We start from the raw sequence: 22,138 nt of genomic DNA on the forward strand, positions 1-22,138 counted from the left end.
CCTTCGTCCTTGCGACTTCAGCTACGGACGTTTCCGTCTGCAAAATGCCAATGGCACGTTCACGTTGCACATTTGAAAGGCGTGGCAAGACAAATGACCGTAAAGACTTTTGTTTTCTTGTGTTTTTACTTTTTTTGTTAATGACTGCTAACAAGTATGGCTGAAAACACATGCGGTATTATGGCCACGTGACCAGTTGCCTGTGAAAAACTACTTTTGCCACTATAGTGCTGTGCACATGATTTTGATCGATTCCCCTGCACAAAAACGGGTGTTATCTGAAGACAATACGTGGCCATTACTGTTGAAATACACAATAAGGGCCCACAATGATAACTGGTCAAAATGTTAAAATTTTAGGATTGTTAAGTTTTTAATTTGGTTCAGTATATATTGGATGCACTGGATTCCATGACGAAATATGTACAATTTTAGATAAATCCCATATTTAGGTTTCTTATACAGTTCTGTTACATCTACTGTGAAGAAATATTGACTTAGAAATACAGTGATATTGTTTACACATAATGTTTTGCAGTCGTTACATGTAATCACATATATCATCAGTCTAAATTTTAACAGTTCTTGCTGGCACATGTAAGACATAGAGTGTCACCTGCTGGAGCACTAGAGTGATACCGTGGTTGTCAGAAACGATCCCGCTTGACCATGCGTTCAGCCGGAGTAAGTTGACCATTTGCTGACCTTGTTCGCTGGACTTGATTGTTCAGTTCAATGGTCATTAGCTGACAAGCTGAGCCTCGGAAACGTATACGATGTGGCTATTTTAGTTGTCTAGTTTGTGGGAGAATATGCTGCAATAAGATCGTTTTTTAGACACAAATCTCTCGAGAAGTTATCTTGGTAGGGATTTGAATGAAGTCCAACTTGGGCTTCAGTACCAAACAAGGCCTTGTGAGGTGATCGTTTGATACCAAAATAGTGGCTGAAGGTTTTTCTGAATTGAACAAAACGAAGTCCAAGAGGCCAGTCAGTAGAATTATTGTCTCCCAGCTGAATTTTAGAAGTGTGAACTGTGCATGAGCAAGGTTCTATTTTAATTTTAGAAGTGTGAACTGTGCATGAACAATGTTTTATTTTAATTTTAGGAGTGTAAACTGTGCATGAACAATGTTCTATTTTAATTTTAGAGGTGTGAACTGTGCTCGACAAGCTCCTGTTTTAATTTTAGAAGTGTAAACTGTGCATGAACAATGTTCTATTTTAATTTTAGAAGTGTGAACTGTGCATGAACAGGGTCATATTTTAATGGTAAAGCACTATCCGAGTCAGGGATGTCCTAGAATATTGTAACAGTCACAATGTTTTATTTGAACGAGTTCATAATGTTTAAACAAGTTATTCCCAGATCGACGAATGTGACCTTATTTGCGAAACAACTGTCGTTCTGTTACTGCAATGACTCATCGTAAAACAGAACGTTATTTTAGCAAGTTAAGCCAGGTTGTACGGTTGACACAGTCGTTCCAAGGCGCGGGAATGCACTTTGCGGAGTTGCACCCCGGAAATGTTAGGCTAAACATTGCTGATTTTCCTGGAATAGGGGCATTTACATATTACGCCACAATGTCAGTGATGTTCCTTTGGGTGTGTCCTGCCGAGAAACATTCCTATTTTATCATAAATACTTCAGTCAGTTATATTGCTTTGTATATATAAAAAAAACACAAAAAACACACTATGATTGTAAATAACATGGGGACACGGGTGGCCCAGTCGTCTAAGGCGCCGCAATTCGCTGTGCAGAGTTGCGACCCTTGGACACGCCAGAAACCTATGATTGTGGGTTCGAATCCCGGTTCGCCCCGATAATGTTTCTAGATTTGTCAACACCATACCCGTGTTCGTGTGTTTCACCGAAGTGGTAAACGTCTGGGACCTGCATCACTTCGGGCTTTCCTCCCACATTAAGCTGACACGCCATGATGAAACTGGAATACTGTTAAAAGCGGCGTTAAACCCAACTCACTCACTCACTGTAAATAACACAACATGAATAGATGCTCAACACAGACCGACCCCTGAGGCGTCATAGCGGCTGTGTGTTGACAGTGCACTCGTTTATCAAACAGGATTGATCACACTACCTGTTAAGCGTATCCGGGTGTCGCTGGGAACTATTACAGTCGAGGCGTGCCCTTGATTACGAAATAAGTCATATCGGGACGTGTATGTTGCAATAAATTGATGCGAGCGTCGTCATAAACTCCAGGCAGGCCACTGTGTACACAGGGCTGAGGTATTTCTGAATCTGCTGGTACAGGTACATTGTGGTAGGATATAGTAACCCCTGTCTTCAGGGAGAGCGGTTGGCGACGACAGGACGCCATTATGACCATTTCCGGTTTCATTGGAGTATGTGTGCTGTTGTTTGGGCCGCTGGTCTCAAGTGAGTGTTACATACATTGGTCATAACATAGTGTTTATGTGTGAAATTGAAAATTGCAATTGTAAAATACATTTAAACAGGTTGTACATGCACACAGTATTGATTACATTGTTGTTCTGTCAATTGCATTAATTTAATGTTCATATTTAGTATCACAATTTGCACGTATCATCACATCGGGTGACGTGATTATTTAAATGATAACAAGACACACCGTGTGTATCAATCAATCAATCAATCTTTATTGTATGAAAGGCCATTGATCACCCATATACACATACAGATAAACAATATCATTTACAGCTGTACATCGCATTATATAATTATTGGATAACTAATATGATGCTTGTCATGTAAGAGAGGTATTGTAATAACAGTGGTAATAACCACATTGGCAGCAGTAGTAGTATAAAATACAAAAGGAATGGAATGGAAATATGAAGTTTTACGTCGCAAAGGCTTTCAGCCATAGCGCGACGTTCAATACAAAAGGGTCTATCAGTAATATACTCATCATGTCAAGACAATTTGACAATTTAAATGTAAATGCAGTTCTAGTAGAAACAGACAGAAAAAAATGAAATTTAGATACACCTTATCTAGATGCGAAAGTTTCATAACAACTAATTATTTCTGGACATATCGGATTTACTAAGTAATTTACTATGCACTCGTAGACTTTGATAGATGTATTGTAATATCTTAGTTAATTTTTGACTAGGGATACCATTAAAAGATAATAGTTTGTTCATGGAATAGCGGTTCTTAGTGATATCAGGCATATATTTCAATCTAAGGTTGTTGTAAATCGGACATATAAACAAAAAGTGTAATTCGTGTTCAATATGGTTTTCGCAGAATGGACAAAAACGCATATCCTTACTAATAGAGGAGAAGCGACCCCTGTTGCAAATCAAATCATTTAACCCTAGCCTAAGTTTAATAAAAGTATCTTTATTTTGTGAATGAGTCTGGAAATACGATAGTCTCCTCGCTTCACTATCGGGTTTGTAAGCTGCATATCGGAGACAAGATGGCGGACTATTTCCTAATGTTTACTTCTAATTATCAAGTCGTTTACTGAATAATAATAATAATAATAAGAAGAAGAAGAAGAAGAAGAAGAAGAAGAAGAATAGTAGGTCCATCCATGGTACGACCAGGAATTTGTGGAGGATGTCTTGGAAAGGATAAATAAATGCCCGACTCCCCATTGTTCTCGGTGCCTTAGGTTTGGTACCTCCCTATCTGTTGCCTGACATTAGGAGAGTACCCGAGTTTGCTGCCAGGAATACAGCTCTTCTGACAGTCTTCACATTCCCCGAAGAGTTCTGGGTGGGTTTGACAAGGCAGCGCTTCCAAGGAGAACTTCCCTGCATGTAGAGGGGGCAAGGGCCCTGAGCTGATGATGACCCTAACTGGCCTGAGTGTGCCTGGGTCACCCAAACCCTCTTGGCTGCATCTTTATATTTTAATCCATACACAATAATAATAGAAATTTGATAATGATGATAATAAATTTAGACAACTGACATTGGGAGAGTGCCCGGGTTTGCTACCAGGAATACAGCCATTCGGACAATCTGGGTACTGCAGAAGGCTGCAGTGTTTGAGAGTCTTCACATTCTCCGAAAAGTTCAGGGTTGGTTTGACAAGGCAGCGCTTCCTGGGAGAAGTAACATTCGCTGTCTGGGCTGCGTGTAGAGGGGGCAAGGGCCCTGAGCTGATGATGAGCCTAACGCCAGCCTGACTGTGCCAGAATCGCCCAAACCCTTTTTGCTGCATTTTATAGTAAAATCTGTAAATAAAACTAATAAAAATTTGCTAATGATGAGCCTAAAAAGTCTGAATGTGCCAGGGCCATCCTAAACCTTCGCAGCCTTTTGATATTTTAATATGAACACTACTACTACTACTACTACTACTACTACTTCTACTACTCCTACTGCTACTACTACTACTACTAATACTACTGCTACTACTACTACAACTACTGTTACTACTACTACTACTACTACTACAACTACAACTACTACTACTATTACTACTACTACTACTACTACTACTAATATTACTACTACTACTATTACTACTACAACTACTACAACTACTACTACTACTACTAGTACTAGTACTACCACTAATACTACTGCTAATGGTTATAATAAATGCCGAATCAGTGTGAAACTTATTCCTCCAAAATCGTAAGGAAGCAAATAAAACCGAATTCTACTATGAATTTGGAATTTACTCGATTCTGATTTGTCACTGGACTCTACCCATGCCGCTTCACTCAGTATATTTGCTAACCCCTAAGAGTTAGTCATGGTAGAATGGAGATAAACATACTGTGTTTTCAAAGTAGAGCAAGGTCACCTGAAGATTTAACCGCTCAATTTAACATTTGAAACCTCAGGCTGCGCGTTCGGTTCCAAATTCAATTTAGCGCGGTTAAATCTACAAGTAACCTAGCTCTACATTAAAAACAAAGTATGTTTGTCTCCTATTCAACACCAGCCACTATGTAAATAAAAAGAAATGAGTACTGTGATATACGTTTCTTACAAAGAACATCGTGGTAAACCCTACCGTCAGTGCGTGCTCACTGGTGAGACAGGGATGCGTTAAACAATAATCGAGTCGAGTTATAAATATCGTTGTTAAGCAAACAACAATCCCAGGGTCGCGTACATGTGTTTAAAGGAGAAGTCAACTGCGTCACCTATCGTGTTAGCGTCGGCGGCTTCCCGGTTGAAGGACAGACATACAGACAGACAGAAAGACAGAAAGACAGACAGATTTTGTATTAGTCTCACTCAAATTCATTACAACACTGTAACATAATAAACCTATATACCTATAATACCTATATGAGATTCTTCTAAAAGGTATTCACATATTAAGCATATATAATAAAAACAGAAGCCGACTAGCAGCTGTATAAAACATTTTTCCTTTTTTTGTAAAATGTCATTTCAGGTTTTGGCGGTAAGAGGATACATAGAGGTTATCACGCGAGTGTGTTTGGGGATGGTACATATCCTGCATTAGGAATAAACATTGTATTTAGCGAGCCTTGGCGAGCTAAATACATAGTGTTTATTCCTAATACAGGATATTTACTATCCCCAAATACACAAGCGTGATAACCTCTTTATCATATAATGTCATTCTTTAATTCTGTGCTTCCCAATCGCTTTCCCTCTCTCATAAACATTACCGAAACATTGCGAGTTTTCCTGGAATGCGCGCATTAATATTTATTACGTCACAGGGTAAGTGATGTGTCAGTCGGACAGTGACAGTCGCCAATATAGTTCCAACTGAAATCTGTTTCTTAAACAGTGGCGAAGCAACATATACGCAAAACAACAATTGTTTTTGATTGCCTTTCGCGGCAATCCATCGGTCTGTCCGCTAGAGTAACTGCCCTTTGTCAAAGGGAAGCTACTCTAAACCTAGTCTTTGAGACGTCACGGCCACGGTCAGACGTTGTTGACAGTCGGTCTGTCCTGTCATAACGTTAAGAAGTGTAGTCAGATGTACACACAGCGACAAAACGAAACAAGGTAACAATTCAAACATATTTCGGCCAAATCCAATTATTTTAATTTGTGGAGAAGGTTTCAAGCCGCAGAGGTCTACAAGCACAGATATGGCCACTGATCCCGGTTGGCTAGGCCTCGTGCCCTCGCAAAATTGTTTCTCCAAAGTTGCCAAAACTTATAAAATGCCTTAGCTACGTCACAGTTAGACACAGATTTTCAGTATATTAGACTGTTCTTTTGATAATGATAGCAATTATATCTGTAGTTTATCCAGATTCCCGATGGTTAGTTCCGACTCGATCGCCGAGTGACGAGGGCGACGCCATGTTTGTTTATAAACAGTGAAAGTAGTCCCTACTTGACCTTTGATATTTGCATCTCTATCCGCATATGACCCCAACGGATATCGTTTTTATCCGTTGGCTTTATCCTGCCGAGAAACCTACCCATTATATGATAAATAATATTATCTGACAAAATATAGGCTATTTTCTGTACATCACACTTGTTTAAGAGACTACGTCGCTCAACATTATACACAGGACAATTTAAAATGACATTGCATTCATTTTCAAAAACGTCAAGACACTGAAAGCACTACCTGTCTTCTAACGGCATGTTAATATACCGACCTGATTCAATTTGGGTAGGCGCGGTGGCACATTAAAATTCAGCCAAAGCGCTTCTGTGGGCACGGGGCATAGGGCGGATGACATACTCATCAGCAGTATAGTCATGCTTTAAGCAATAGGTATAATCTAAGTTTATAACCTCCCGTGCGCGATGGACCAACATGGTGTGAAATGGCATTTTTTCCATAAAATTTTATGTGAATTAAAAACCAAACGTTTAACAATAAAACCTGATCTAAAACAATTGTCTGGGGAAAAAAATGTCCAGATCTACTAATTTACAATGGGTGCGGAAGTAAAGGTTTTTCTTTATTCTGGTTGCCCTGAGATTACTCCATAGACATATTTTACGAGCGCTACGACCTTGGTTTATATTGCAAAGACGTTTCTATTGTCGAACCACACTTCCCCAATGGCGTACTACTGGTGGGGCCCATGCCATGTCACCGCTTACAGCTAAGTTTGGGGCATACATTTCACAACCAGATAAAAACTCACTGCACTATTCTGTACAGCATTAATACACGGCATATTACATTCCCCAAATACAAGATCCATATTCTAAAACCGACCACACATCGGGTCATGTAACGTTGTAAATGTACGGTATTGCACACAACCATATATTTAATAGTTAGAGATCAGTAAACCAAGCGCTCTGCTAGCTGAGCTAGCAGTTGCTTTGCCATATGTGTATGGTCCAGATATTGTATTAACAATGCCCCTAAATAGAAGTTACTTTCAAGTATTAAAATTTTGTAAAATGCGCAGTTTTTCTTCAAGACTGATTGCTGTCTAAAATGTATGTTCTTTGACTACAACTATTTTGTTTGTTATTACACCAGGCTCCAAGACAGTCAAGCATAATGTTAAGACAAAAGTATGACTGATCGTTTGTTGGTATATGGCTCGCCTGTTACGGGATTATCACATTGACAAAATCGCTTGTTCAGTTGACTCCTAAACATGTCTTAAAGCTTCATTGTACATGGGTGACATTTCAAACAACATGTATCTGACAGAATGTGTATTTTGTTTCCATTTGCATGCAGCAAATATCTTATCAGTATGATGTGAAGTATGCCCCTATAATCTCAGAGAAAGCAGATCAATTACAACGGATATTTTTAATCACACATCAGAAAACTTGCGAAATAATTCCATGCACTGCTAACTGTCGACATGTAGAGGCACGCAACTATGAAGAAAACGTTGTTCCAATTCTGTACGGTACAGCACATCTGATCTCCGTTTGAATGGTTTTATATACAACTTTCAACTATATATCTGAAAGAGTATTATTAATTTACCTTGACCGTTTTTCACTGCTTTCTTAAATAACACATACTCCATTATCAAAGGAACCAGTGTTACTTACTTGACGGTAAGGAAGAATCATGATCAGTCTCTTATTAAAATCCTTCATTGTTCTTGAACTAGAGTGATGATAAAAATAATGTCTCAGAAATAATTTATTATTGTTATAAGTAACTATATTCAAGAATAAAAGCAATAAGAATCGTTTGATTATATGTGGATGGGTTAAGGATGCTTTGAAAAGTCAATCGCCTATTGGTTATTACATGCCATTGCAATAGGTTTTTTTATCAATCGTTTTCTGCTTATGTTTTCTTAATTTAGTTACTCCGTCAAAGTACAACATTAACACCTTCTTGTTTCATGATGTCTGTAGGATATTTAGGAAGGCAGCTCATTGATATTCGCTAAACTTTGATTTTTACATTCCACGTTTTGTTAATTTGCAATCCTATTTAAGCTATGTCCAAGCATACTAAAATACATTAATGTTTGTATCGAGAAATAACTGATTACTGACAATTACATTTCTTCCACCCTAGGTGATAAAAAAATAGTCGAGTCAAAAAGAATTTGTGCACAAAGCAGATTAAATCTTATTACCCGTGAAGACCAACATATTCATGCAGTGTTCGAGACTGATGAACAGTTCGAGTGTAACCAGAGCCGGTTTCCAAATAAGATATTATGAAACAGACGGTGAGTAAAACAATGACCTTGTTTGTAGCTCCGGTAACCATATGACCATCATGTTTCATTCAGACAGTAAATTTCCGGTATTCGCTTGCAGTTCTCATCTGGTAATATGTCGTGCAAATATTTTTGATGTTTTACAAAAGTCAACATGTTGGTGTGTCATTGTCGTCAAATTCTTGTTCTTGTCTTACTTTGAAAAATATATTTTCCTTGATGACCGAAAAGACCCGTTCTGTGAGAGACTTGTTCCTTATTTAACAGTGTACCCACCACTGAGTAACTCACAGCTTACAGCTTGTCAGGTATCAGATTGAACATCCTTGACAATAACAGGCACGATCTCATCTGTGTTTGCGTAAACAGACTTCACAAACCCCAGTGGGATTTTTACGACAAACGACGTTAATCCCCTCAGTTGCAATCCTTGTAGTTGTTATCACAAATCGTCAATTTGTCGTTTTGATTAATTGTGAATTATTATAAATATGCTCGCTATTACATTTTGTTTTCCTTTATGTTAACTGAAGGTCACTCTTGTGGATTATCAGATCTGTCCGCCTCTTCTGTTGCATGGACGAACTTGACTTTTCCTGGCTATCCTTCAAACTATTCCAAGTAGGTACCTACACTCAGTTAGTAGCTCTACTCAATTGACAAAAAACACTGGAACGGTGGCAAATGGCACCATACGTGTGACATGAAGGTAGCACTACACATGTGGCACATAAGTAGCACCACACACGTGACGTGAAGGTAGCACTACACATGTGGCAAATAAGTAGCACCACACACGTGACGTGAAGGTAGCACTACACATGTGGCAAATAAGTAGTACCACACACGTGACTTGAAGGTAGCACTACACACGTGACATGAAGGTAGCACTACACATGTGACAAGTACGTAGCACCATACATGTAACTTGAAGGTAGCACTACACATTTGGCAAATGAGTAGCACCACACACGTGACGTGAAGGTAGCACTACACATGTGGCAAATAAGTAGCACTACACACGTAACTTGAAGGTAGCACTACACATGTGGCAAATAAGTAGCACCACACACGTGACGTGAAGGTAGCACTACACATGTGACAAGTAAGTAGAATTACACACGTGACGTGAAGATAGCACTACACACGTGACCGGAAGGTACCACTGCACTTGTGACAAATAAGTAGCACCACACATGCAACGTGAAGGTACCACTGCACATGTGACAAGTAAGTAGCACTACACACGCGACGTGAACGTAGCACTGCACACGTGATAGGGAAGTAGCAATCCACACATAAATTGTAAGTAGAATGTTAATTGTAAGCTAGGATAATATATATATGTGTGTGTGTGTATTTGTATGTATGTATATAAAGCTGTATGTAGCAAGCTGTATTTGCAGCAACCTGAACTGCCAATGGACAATTTCTGCACCCGTTGGATATGAAATTAAAGTCGAAGTTGTGTATTTTAATGTGGAATACTCGACAGCTTGTTCAAGTGACTACCTTCGCTTCAGTGATGGTAAGAACCATGTACATAATTTTATTAAATATATATTTCAAGTATATATAATCATAACTGTGTTGGTGCTGTATTGGTGTTTAACAAATTCTGATCAATATCTGTATTATCAGTCCAAATTACACCTCGAATCCGATATAATTCAAGTTCACTTAATTTACGCTTATGCCACAAACCAAACGACATGAGCAAGCCTATGGACAACTTAAGCCCCTCAGCTGGTTTCAGATACAAGGATTCGTAATTATTAGTGTAATAAGTACTCATGAGAGATGATTGCCACAGAATATATTTATTCAACGTTAGGTTTGTATTGATTTCTGATAAATAACTAATAATAACCATAATGATTCGATTACTAAGATGTACACATATAAGTGTATGTCTCTAAACCGATGTAATGAGCGAATAAATATATTTACATATTTATTCAAGGGTCCACGTCTTTCGGTGCTCAGTTGGGAAAATATTGTGGTCGTAGTTACATCACCAGGGTAGTCGTCAGTTCCAGAAACTACATGACCATTACCTTCCACACCGACGACTCTGACACAGCACTAGGATTTAATCTGAAATACAAAGCCGGAACTTTCTTAACAACTACTACAGGTACAATGAGTGTGTGTTGACGGCCGGCTATTAAATAATCGGGGTCATGGTGTAAGGGATGTGGGGTTGGTTATATTGAATGGTGCTTTGGGCTGGTATTGATGGTAGAATTAGATTATTCACTTGGCCACTGCTTCTAGACACACTTGAATCACGTGGGACACAGTATAGTGTTACGTCTACAATGGGTGTTTGCAAAACAATATATAATTTATATTTGTATAAATGTTACGATACATTTAGTGACAAAAAATAAACCTTTTCTCGTTTCTAAACTATGCAGATGTCGTTAGGAAATTGAAAAGTATTTTTGCATGATGTTTGCTAACTAGTTATAAATGTGAATTTAGATGAACAACAGTTTAATTTATTTTTTCAACTGAAATATGTTCTACCGCTTTATAACATTAAAAAAAATAATAACAATTGTTTTTTTTTGTTTCTATAGAAATATCAAATGGGCTTAATTGTGGCAGTTCTTTGCTCAGCGCCTCTACGTCCACCTGGAGATATTTGTCGTCTCCTGGCTACCCCAGCTATAACAAGTTAGTACATCTATACATCTTTGGTTGATGCCCCTTTTTGAAAAAATGTCATGTTAATATGATGACACATTCGTGCCATAAGGTGACCAATACATTCAACTACCTTTCCAACCATGTGTTTTCCCCGTTGTAATTTGCTGTACAAAGTTGCGGACCTAAACATACAAGCCTGGATCCTATGATGGTGGTTTCAAATCATAGATTCTCCCTGACTATTATCCTTGACTTGTCTGCATCATTTTCGTGCCCGTGGGCGTTACCTTGTGGTTTAAGTCTTAGATGCACATCATACAAATCTATATCCTATATCCTAAGGCCGGAAGGCCTAACATAACACATGACCATAATACATCACAACTGAACTGCACACATCGATGATATCCTGTAGTGTTTAAGAGCACCTCACCGAAGGACGTTAGATTGGAGAATACTGCATTGAGATTAAGCAGCGCTTGTACATAACGCTTGATGGCTACCTTTAACTGACCTTCATTTGCGGCAAAGTCCTCACCGAAGATAAGGTGGTATTGGGTTGGCCGTGAAAAACTACTTCCACAAATTGTTCTCCCTCTTTAATAGCAGTGACTATATTGTTTGGTTTCGGATTGGAAAAGAGATGTTTTGTGTTGATGATGATATTGACCTTGGTGTTTTCTATTTGCCCCCAGAATACTTCCAAAGAAATGTTTTTCGAATTAGAGAGTTCACTTAGTGAAGTGTTTTTAATTTCCGAAAACTTCATTTTCATAGGTGATTTTAATACCCGAACCAGTAGCCTATTTGACAATTGCATTTTGGATGAGCATATCGGGAATAAACTAAATTTAACCCAGATGATGTACTTATGCAACTAAACTTACCATTATCGCGAGCTAATCAAGCTGACAAAAGCGTCAATAATAACGAATATAATTTGAGTGATATATGTAAATAAAGAAAATATATTCATTCTGACGGCTGCCTAGGAAATGGCCTACATTTGTGTTAATTCACATGCAAAGATTTAAGTGTGGTTGTCTATGTTCGCAGTCAGTATACTGTGTCTGAGGGTATTCGTGTTAAACTGCGGCATGGAATCTCAGTGGCCTAGCACTCTAAAATTGGTATTCGTCAGGACAAGTACAGGCAGCCACACATGGTGGATGCACGTCGCTGTATAAGTGCAATAATCTTGACTGCATCCGGTCATTGCACACTAAGAATTAAAGGTGCCATCCAGCAGACATCCTGAAATGATGATGAATTATTGTTGAGACACTACCATGACATGTTATTCCTGTTGGGACAAAGATCCTGCATAATTTGAACCACTCCAAAAATCCCAGACTTATATTGCTGTCAAGCTTTTCGTTTCTTGTTCTATTGACTATTATATGTTGATGCGTTTGATCTGATTTGTACGTTTAAAGATTACACTACATATTTCTTTGTAGCAACATGGACTGCAAGTGGAAAATTTCTGCACCTGATGGATATAAAATAAAAGTTGAAATTATAGTGCTTTCTGTGGAATATGGAGCCACCTGTGCATTCGACTATCTCCTCTTCAGTGACGGTAAGCACAATGTTCACTGTTATAAAAGTGCTTAAATATCCTCATATTGCGCTTTGTGTTGAATTGGTTTGCAAGTAATATGCTCAGTTATTAGTATCATTAGCCTCAAGTTGACTTCAATACAGTATGTTAACGTGCATGTCTTTAAATCGGCGACATGTGTGAATCAATACATTTATTCAAGGCTCATCGTCTTTCGCTACTCAGTTGGGTAAATACTGTGATGGCCCCAGGAACGTGGTCAGCTCCAGTTACGCCATGACCATCACCTTCCACACTGACGGCTCTAGAACGGACAGAGGATTTTCTTTAAAATACATGGCGAGGACGTCAGGTACTTAACTATATTGTTGTTTCAATGCTTCCTCTTTAACATAAAAGTAACGCTTCATAAAACACAAATTCACAACCTTTTTTTTAAAATTGATTAAAAGGGTTCCAAACACACATAAATATACTTTGGTTCCTGTCAAAGTTTACAAAACAATGGTGGATATGTTGGATGTCCTGAGAAAAATATGAGTGAAAAAGGAAACTGATTTTCGCCCTCTAACCAAATGACTGAAGCAATGTTGAATCAATTACTGTCTCTGATAAAATCCCCGTATATTTCTTGTTTTATATGCATACGTTTTAGGCTTTCGCTTTGTGTAGCCTAAACAGGAAACCAAAAAGGGATAATAACACAGTGAACCTACCATGTGTAGCTGTATTCATGACTACAGTGTGTTGGGGGATGGGGTGTGTGTGTGGTTGGGACTGTTTGGGGGTTGGCCATTTTAAATGGTGCTTTGGGCTGGAATTGATGGTAAAGATATAGATTATTTACTTGGTCACTGCTACAAGACATGCTGAGAAAATCACACAATTTGGCCTTACGTCTACAATGCTTGCTGCGGAACAACAAAAAACACATTGTGATACATGAGTAAACCATTTTACGTTTCTAAATTATTCAGATGTCGTGGGTCTAACTGGGCCCTCGGAGTTGATTGATCTTGAATAAAAATTAAATGTATTTAGTGCATGATCTTTACTGACTAGTTGTATATGTGAATTTAGATGAACAAAAGGTTAGTTGATATTGCTGGAATATTGCTAAGAGCGGCGTAAAACCATACTCACTCCTTGAAAGGATTTAACAATTACCCTTTCACTGTTGCTTCTTTCTCATTTATAAAGGTGTGAATGGGCTTAAGTGTGGACGTTCTTTGCTCAACGCCTCTACGTCCACCTGGAGACATTTGTCGTCTCCGGGCTTCCCCAACTACAACAAGTTAGTACATATAGACATCTTTGGTTGATGCCACTTATTGATAAATGGCAGGTTAATATAATGAAACCTTCGTGCTATAAGGTGACCAATACATACAACTACCATTCTTACCACGAGGGGTCGAGCTCATAACTCAAAAGTTTTTGTCGTTGCAATTTGCTGTGCAGAGTTGCGACCTAAAAAACATGCCTGGATCCTATGATCATGGCTTCAAATAATTTGTATGCGGGGAAAATGAATTTCAAGCGATCAGTGATTTCAATTACTGCGGATTAAGCTTCATAGGAACCGGCGTCTATAAAGTGCAATCAAAGGTTTGTCAGAAAATGGTTCAAAAGCGATGTTTTCCTAACTAAAAAAAACAAGAAATGTAAATCTTCCACTCAACTGTTTGTTTTTAGCCTTCAATGTTTTGGTAACACCCATTCTCCTACATGGCTGCGAAATGTGGGGAAATGAAAATTTCGAACTCATTGAGAAATTATAACTTGTGTCAAAAGACAAGACTTATATGAACAGTGCCCAAATCTTCTTGATTCATGGCGAATTTGGAAAATGAGAATTATAAACTTCTGGCATAAAACAGGAACAGGTAATCAGAAGTGCTTACACTCAGGTTCTAATGATGTTTATCATGATACAAGAAGTAATGGAAATAATGTATAACTAATATATTAACTCTTGTGGTTTATATAACATGATGGATAATCTTTATTCAGCAACGACTAATAAGTGGCTCATGAACCGTGTTGAAAAAAGCAGCTTCTTCAAGGAAGGCGATGCGATATCATACCTAGGCAATCTATATAAGTATATTAAACCTTTTAGATGTAAAAACCTCACTAGAGAAGATAGACCTGTAGTAGCTGATGAATATGATTATTTATTTAAATGTGAATTCTTTGCTCTAAATAGTTCTCTTTACATACCACAATATTATCAGAAGTTCCCAACAACAGCACTAAACACTGGCGAAATTCATCCCTTCACAACGATGTTAATGTCCATGTAATGTCTTTGTTCCTTGAATTCTCTGTATATATTTACATAATGTTAATTATTTCTTGTGTGCTGAATCTGAAAGATTATGCAAGCTCGCTAAATATCCAACCATATACTAGCTATGATGACTAACAAAATAACATTAAGTCTTATAGAAAAAGGTGCCTGGGAGTAAAAAGGAAACACTTGACTTCCAGAATATACAAAGCATCTGACCGTCGGAACTTCTTGACTTCCAACAATAGATAGGTGCTTGACCAAAGCAACATAACCCTGAGGAAATTAGTTTTCTTGCTTGCCTCAATTCTGTCAAATATTCAATTTGGCATTCGTGATGATAGTTTCAGGAGATACGTAGTGCATCCCAGAAAATAGATGCCCTTGTCAGTTGATGTTTGAGCGTGGAGGGTGTTCCCATTGCATAGGCACGTGTGTTGATTCAGGATCCAGGATGTGCATCCCTGATCATCACCTGACTTGACTGCATCCAGTCACTGCACACTTAGATTGTAAGTGCAATCCACAACAGACACCTTGAAATGATGATGAATTATTGTTGAGAGACTACATGACATATTGTACACTGTTTGAACATTTCATATTGGGACAGAGATTCTGCATAGTTTGAACCTCTACCCTAGCATTCTACCTCTTCCCTAGTCATTGATGCCTTCGGATAATCCAGACTTTAAATCAGGTTTAGGGCTGTCTCGTTTTCGCTTAAAGACTATCTTGCAGCTATTGAATAATTGGGAACATCCTTACGAGAAAGGAATGTAATTCTTTACCTTCCCTAGGGAGAAACGTTATGTTGGTTTTATATTTTGCTCTAGTCATATTCATGGTTTCAAGATGTCAAGGTAACATACAATTATCAACATCATATGTTGATTGCTTTTGAATCTCATCTGTGCTTACGTTTAAAGAGTACACCACATCATTCTTTGTATGGACTACAAGTGGACAATTTCTGCACCTGCTGGATATAAAATAAAAGCCGACATTAAAGTTCTTTCTTTGGAATATGAAGCCACCTGTGCAAGAGACTATCTCCTCTTCAGTGACGGTAAGAACAATGTTCAATTTTATGAAAGTGCTTTAATGAATAAAGTCATATTGCTATTTTTGTTGATTTAGTTTGCAAAAATATGCTCAATAATTAATTTATTAACCTCAACTTGACTTCAATTCTAGTATCTTAACGTGTATGCCTCGACGACATTGGTTATTCAATGTATATATTCAAGGCTCCTCGTCTTACGGCACTAAGCTGGGTAAATACTGTAATGGCACCAGGGACGTGGTCAGCTCCAGTAACGCCATGACTATCACCTTCCACACTGACGGCTCTGTGACAGGAAGAGGATTTTCTTTGATATACATGGCCCGGATGTCAGGTACTTTATGTCTCTGATATTAGACGATTATCTTGTTCCACTGGTTAACCGCATGAGTTATCTATATGTCCTAGCATTAAAACTGCCAGATCATTTATAATAATAAATTCAAGGAAGGTGGTACAACAAAACGCATTGTTGCTCTGTTAAAATGCCAGATAAAGTTAATGTCATGAATGTTTTTTTCAACATGGTATTATTGAAAAGAACAAAACTCTTTATCTTTCTTGTCAACACATTTCACCACGTCGATAACGTTTGATGAAGGTATTTCATATTTGTTTAACGTAAGCGGTAATACTAGCAATTTAACAGGTATGGAAGGTCATTACCACACCCCTTCTTTGTTGTTGACCGCCTCCGTGGTCTAGTAGTAGAGCGACCGCCCGATCCCCGTCCGCGTCAAACCAAAAGACGTTAAAATATGGTACTTGTTGTTACCCTGTCTGGCGCTCGGCATTAAGGGGCTCAAACAAGGACTGGTCGGCTCGGAGTCAGTATACTGTGTCCCCAATTTCCCCTCACCTCACCTTCTGTATTGTGCCTCTCAATGTGAACAGTACCGTTCCTCCGAGGACATCCTCATCATCACACAATCTAAACTCTACTCATGAATCCATCCAATGCTGTGTAACTATTCAACGTTTCAGGTTGTGGCACAGACGAAGAGATGAACGAATATGAAACGAAATATATTGATTCACCCAATTACCCTCTGCATTATCCCAAGTGAGTATGCACTACACGTTCTATGATTATCACGGCCTCAAAGAGGTACATCAAAATTCCCCGACCTATAGGACAAGTACGAATTTATCTCAGCACCGTTGTTATCATTTACTACAATTTTAAACATGCGATACGAATCTGTAGTCTACATGGAAATGAATCCAAACGTCACTGAACAATATAATTCAAGTATTTTACGTGTAAAGCAACACAAAGTAAAGCTAATTGAAGGCTTATCGTCGGAAACACACAGCTGAGTTAGTAGCTCAGATGGTGTCTTTTGTATAGATTGCACAGCTTACCATTTCATCAGACATATTTCTCACACAAACAAACGACTACTGAATATTTCCGTTCTTTGGTTGAAGTTAAGCATGTTTCATAGCAACTGATGGATATACAGTAAAGGTAGACCCATGTCTGGATCCTACCCTGTCAGGATAGAATAGGTCTTCAGCAACACATGCTTGCCGTAAAAGGCGACAGACTCGCTGACTTGGTTGATGCTTGTCATCGCACCCCAATTGCGTTGATCTATGCTCAAAATGTTAATCACAGGACGAGACTCGATTATTTTCAGAATATAGCTGGAATATTGCTGAGTGCGGCTTTAAACAACGAACAAACAAACAAACATGCCTGCACAACGAGAAATGAATGTGAAATAAACCACGTTTGTCCTTCCTTGTTCTTTGCAATTTAGGTCGTGGCTATCATATAATCTTAATAGCTCAGATTGTAAGTTTGGTAATTTGTATGTGCAGAAAGATCATCAATATTGATAGCGTTTTACATTAGCTGCACGAAATAGGGTTGTAGCAAACATTAATAATAATATATTATACTGTCGGAAATAGAAATAAACTGATTGTTGACCTTAACTGAATACCTGCAAACATTATAACAAATAACAAACGAGATGAGTTCACCAAGATATGTGAAATATGTTTTATTATTAACCCACATGAATTAACGCAATGATGATTGTCTTGTTCCACTGTTTTTACCGAATGAATTATCCATATGTCCCAACATTCACAAAACACATTGCTATGATTCGTTTCATGAGTAGAGATTGACAATCATGATTATTCGACGCTTGTTCTGTTATTGCTTATGTATATAGGTATTTAGTGTTCGAGAGCGACTTGGGAAGGGCTCAAGTTAATGACGACATGGTATTAACCGTACCAGGAAATCAGTATAGCACCAATAAGCACTGACACTCCATTCGCAAATAAAACAAACCAATTTGGGTCATCGTAAACAGCAAAACTTTGGAGAAACCATTAAACTTGACCCGCCTTTTCATGCATATCAATTGCATTTTTACCATATGTGTATTGACTTATAACATAGTATTATGCATGGAGACTTCTCACCTAAAGCCCCATGAAAATCATTTTCGCCATTCATAATATTGTATTCAGCAGAGAGACACCGGGTATTGAATTAACCATATCTTCCTTTGGTTATCCCAACAGATTTAAGTCGTTCTTGAACCTATGAGTTCGACAATGTAACACATGGTCAACAAACAAAACCTAAAAACATCAATTAATAAATTTTCTGAATCAAGATATAAATAGGATTGTGGCAGAACGTACCAAAATGAATAAACTCACCTCGAACAAGAGTATAGTATTTGATCATTGAATGTAGAAATCTTTAAGAAAGTCAACAGAAACACCAGAAACTTCTATGTAGATTGTGTCGGAGTTTATGTAATCCTGTTGCGAATTTTCAAAACAGTGGCGTTGCATCATAAACAACACTTAGATGATGCTATAATTCGTTTTGTTGTGCTACAATACCAATGTATTGTTTTAACTTTAGCAATGCAGACTGTTCATGGACAATCAGCACTGATGTCAAAGGATATGTAATCCATGTTAAAGCGGTACATTTCTACCTTGAGCGAGACAGCCCGTGTTCCTATGATTATGTGCAGCTCTATGACGGTAATGACTCTATGACTCTCACCCATTTGGGGTTTTCCTAGAATTGAGTAAAAGTGAGACAGTGTGTTATTCCCTATGTCGACGAGTGTGACTGTATTTGTAAGGCAAGTGCCATTTCATCATTGCAATGAAACGCTGTTAATCCGAGTTATACCTGTTCGTTTTAGCTGCATCCTACTGCAAAGTAGGAAATTGCATCAACCAGAATCACATTGGGTTTTTACTCCCACTCTACACTAAAAATAAAAATTCATGTGGAATAACTTAATATAATTCCCAAATATATGTTAAAAGTAATGCCTGCCTTAACGCAGTTAACGTCCTGGCATATGTATGTGGTTTGTTGTAAGTATAACAATATTTTCATAATATCACATAATGTTCTATTCTTGCAATAGTCACTGGAACATATGAATACTCGCTTGGTCGATGGTGTGGATCGAATGGACCAGATACACAGAGTACAGGGATGAGTATGAAGGTTCGATTCCACTCCGATATTTCGAGCACCTTCGATTTCACAGGTTTCAGGTTGGCCTTCACTGCCGGCGAGCCAACATCTTCCGGTAAGTTTTTAAGTCGTATGAATTCATTTAAAAATACTTCGAATCTATCAAGACAGGACGAATGAAATGCACCCCTACTATAACGTATACAATCACGTCTCGGTCATTGTACTTTTCCATTGTATCCGTGTTGATTAACACCTGCAGCGTATTTTGCACCATACAGTATACTAAGTTATCTGTGCAGAACATTTGGGGTTAAACATTATACATACCATTTCTTTAGACGACTAAGGAATATCTTGAGGGTAGGGGTTAACCACGGAGGTAGAGGGGCGGGGCACGGTGGCCAGGATGACTAAACTGTCACATATTCGCTCTTGTTATGTTTACGAGACCAGTGTTCATTCGTTTCACATTGCATCAAGACGCCACACCTGTACACGTCTGAAATAGTTACAAAGCGGCCTTAATCTAAACAGTTATACACTGTTTCATCGTTTTTGAATATTGTGTCACTTGTTGTAGTGGGTGCAATTGTCGATTCATTGTAATTGTATTTGACCAATTTTAATACACCAAGAAGTATATCTATTGGCAGTTGACACCTATACCCAGCTGGTATAAATGGCTCAATAAATGTAATACAATGACAAATATGTGCATTGTATTACCTTCTGTGCAAACGTTTCCCCAGCAAGAGAACCAGCAAGAAAAACATGAGAACATCTAGATCTTCTTTAAGCATTAACTTCTCAAGCAATCTACAGAACCTTGGTAACAGACAGGTTACAGTTGACATCATGAGGGCGTTGTCGGAAGGTATAGATGCGTGGCATGCTGTAACAGAACGCAATAGAGTTATGACACCACAATACTTTTTCAATAATTTAACTGTTGTGAAACAATATGTAACGCGCATTCTACCAGAGTACTTATAAAGTCATGTAATACACATGTCTGTGACAGTCGTTCTTACGGCAAGCAATAATAAAAGAAAATCACCTTGAACGAGAATATAATTATTATTCATCTTCTGCGTCCAGAAACTTCGCAGCAATAACATTCAATGAACTTAATAAGTGCGTTATTCGTCTATATTTTAAAGTTCCTTTTCGTGTTGTTTATTTTGTACAGCGTCTTTTACACCGAACGTTGGAGGCATAATTGGAGGGGTATTCGGCGGCATTGTGGGCGTGGCATTTGTAACGTGTTGCTGCTGTGGAATTTGTCCCATGAAAAAATCCACAACCAATGACCAGTCGCAAGGGAACAGATCACGTGAAGCCAACCTGAACACAGTCTACACTGTGTCAGTCTACAACTACCCACCAACTACGGCAACTACCCAACATGACATGAATACTCCACCTCCAGCTTACAGTGAAGTCGTGAAGGATGACCCTCCACCGTACTGCCAGGTAGTTCAACTATCATATATACAACCTGTTGTGACGTCATCCCCTAACTGCGCATATCAAGTGATAGATAACCCAGCAGGCCCTAGTTGAGTGACAGTTGCACATGATGTACACGTTTTGTATTGCTGGAGTAAATAGAAAAGAATACATATACATGGACACTCCTTCACACAAATTAGCGTCTTCATCCATTTTAACATTATTTGTGTATGGAAAATCTAAACTCCCTCGACAGCAAATAATAGCAACTTTAACAATTGTTCTGAAAACAAACCTAAGAGGTATAATTCATATTGTATTTTAAAAAATGCAGTTACCTGTATTCTCACTTTATCTACTTCCCGATCTATCTTGGTCATGTGTGATGTCGATTGTTGAACTGTGCATAACCAAGGATCAGAAGTCTCTTTTAACACGAGAAAGAACATTCACCAACTGATCGGTAGTCAATCATGTCACAAGCATGTCACAATTATGAATGGATGTTAGCAAAATGACCACGGTGAGAAACTTTTGAAATTCGTCTTGGTTGTCGTAGCATATACTTGTTTTTGTTTTTTTGTAATAAAACTTATTTTGCTTGGTGTTGGTGTTATCTCTATGTTTATTAGAATATGAAAACTGGTAAAAAATCATACACATACTTTGCATGTGCCCATGTACGAGCCCACTGAACGCAGATGTTTTTTACTTTGATGGAATCCACGATCATAGGTATTCAAGAATAAAATTCATTGCGAATCTTTTGCAAAAGGGACGATGGATCTGCCATTGACAATGATAGCATGGACCCCGTGGGGACCCTGGGTAAAATGTGTCCCCAGCACCCCATTAGCTGATCCTAAGAGAAATTGGTCAACCTGTTTGTCGTGTGTTGCGTCCCTGTGTCGGTGGAGGAAGGGAGTCTGGTGGCTGAGGGCGCCGGGCTGGCAATTGGTGTTTCTCAGTCCAATGCACCACTTCGAGCCTAACTTTGCCTAGACCGGTGGAAGAATGGGCACGATTATATCAA

The 22,138-nt window shown here is 38.4% G+C and overlaps 1 protein-coding gene across 1 annotated transcript; it reads left to right on the forward strand.

The window, feature by feature from the left end:
- Nucleotides 1–10,568: 10,568 nt before the first annotated feature.
- Nucleotides 10,569–21,261, forward strand: LOC124122898 (tolloid-like protein 2). Its single transcript, XM_046486086.2, has 11 exons — nt 10,569–10,734; nt 11,183–11,279; nt 12,713–12,834; nt 13,019–13,168; nt 14,017–14,110; nt 16,039–16,178; nt 16,360–16,509; nt 17,160–17,238; nt 19,075–19,199; nt 19,598–19,765; nt 20,843–21,261. Exons 1-11 carry the CDS (start codon nt 10,644–10,646, stop codon nt 21,214–21,216), a joined length of 1,590 nt encoding a protein of 529 aa, XP_046342042.2. The 5' UTR covers nt 10,569–10,643; the 3' UTR covers nt 21,217–21,261.
- Nucleotides 21,262–22,138: the final 877 nt, after the last annotated feature.

Source organism: Haliotis rufescens, unplaced genomic scaffold (assembly GCF_023055435.1).
Source record: "Haliotis rufescens isolate VD_foot unplaced genomic scaffold, xgHalRufe1.0.p SCAF_18, whole genome shotgun sequence".
Classification (NCBI taxonomy): Eukaryota; Metazoa; Mollusca; class Gastropoda; order Lepetellida; family Haliotidae; genus Haliotis; species Haliotis rufescens.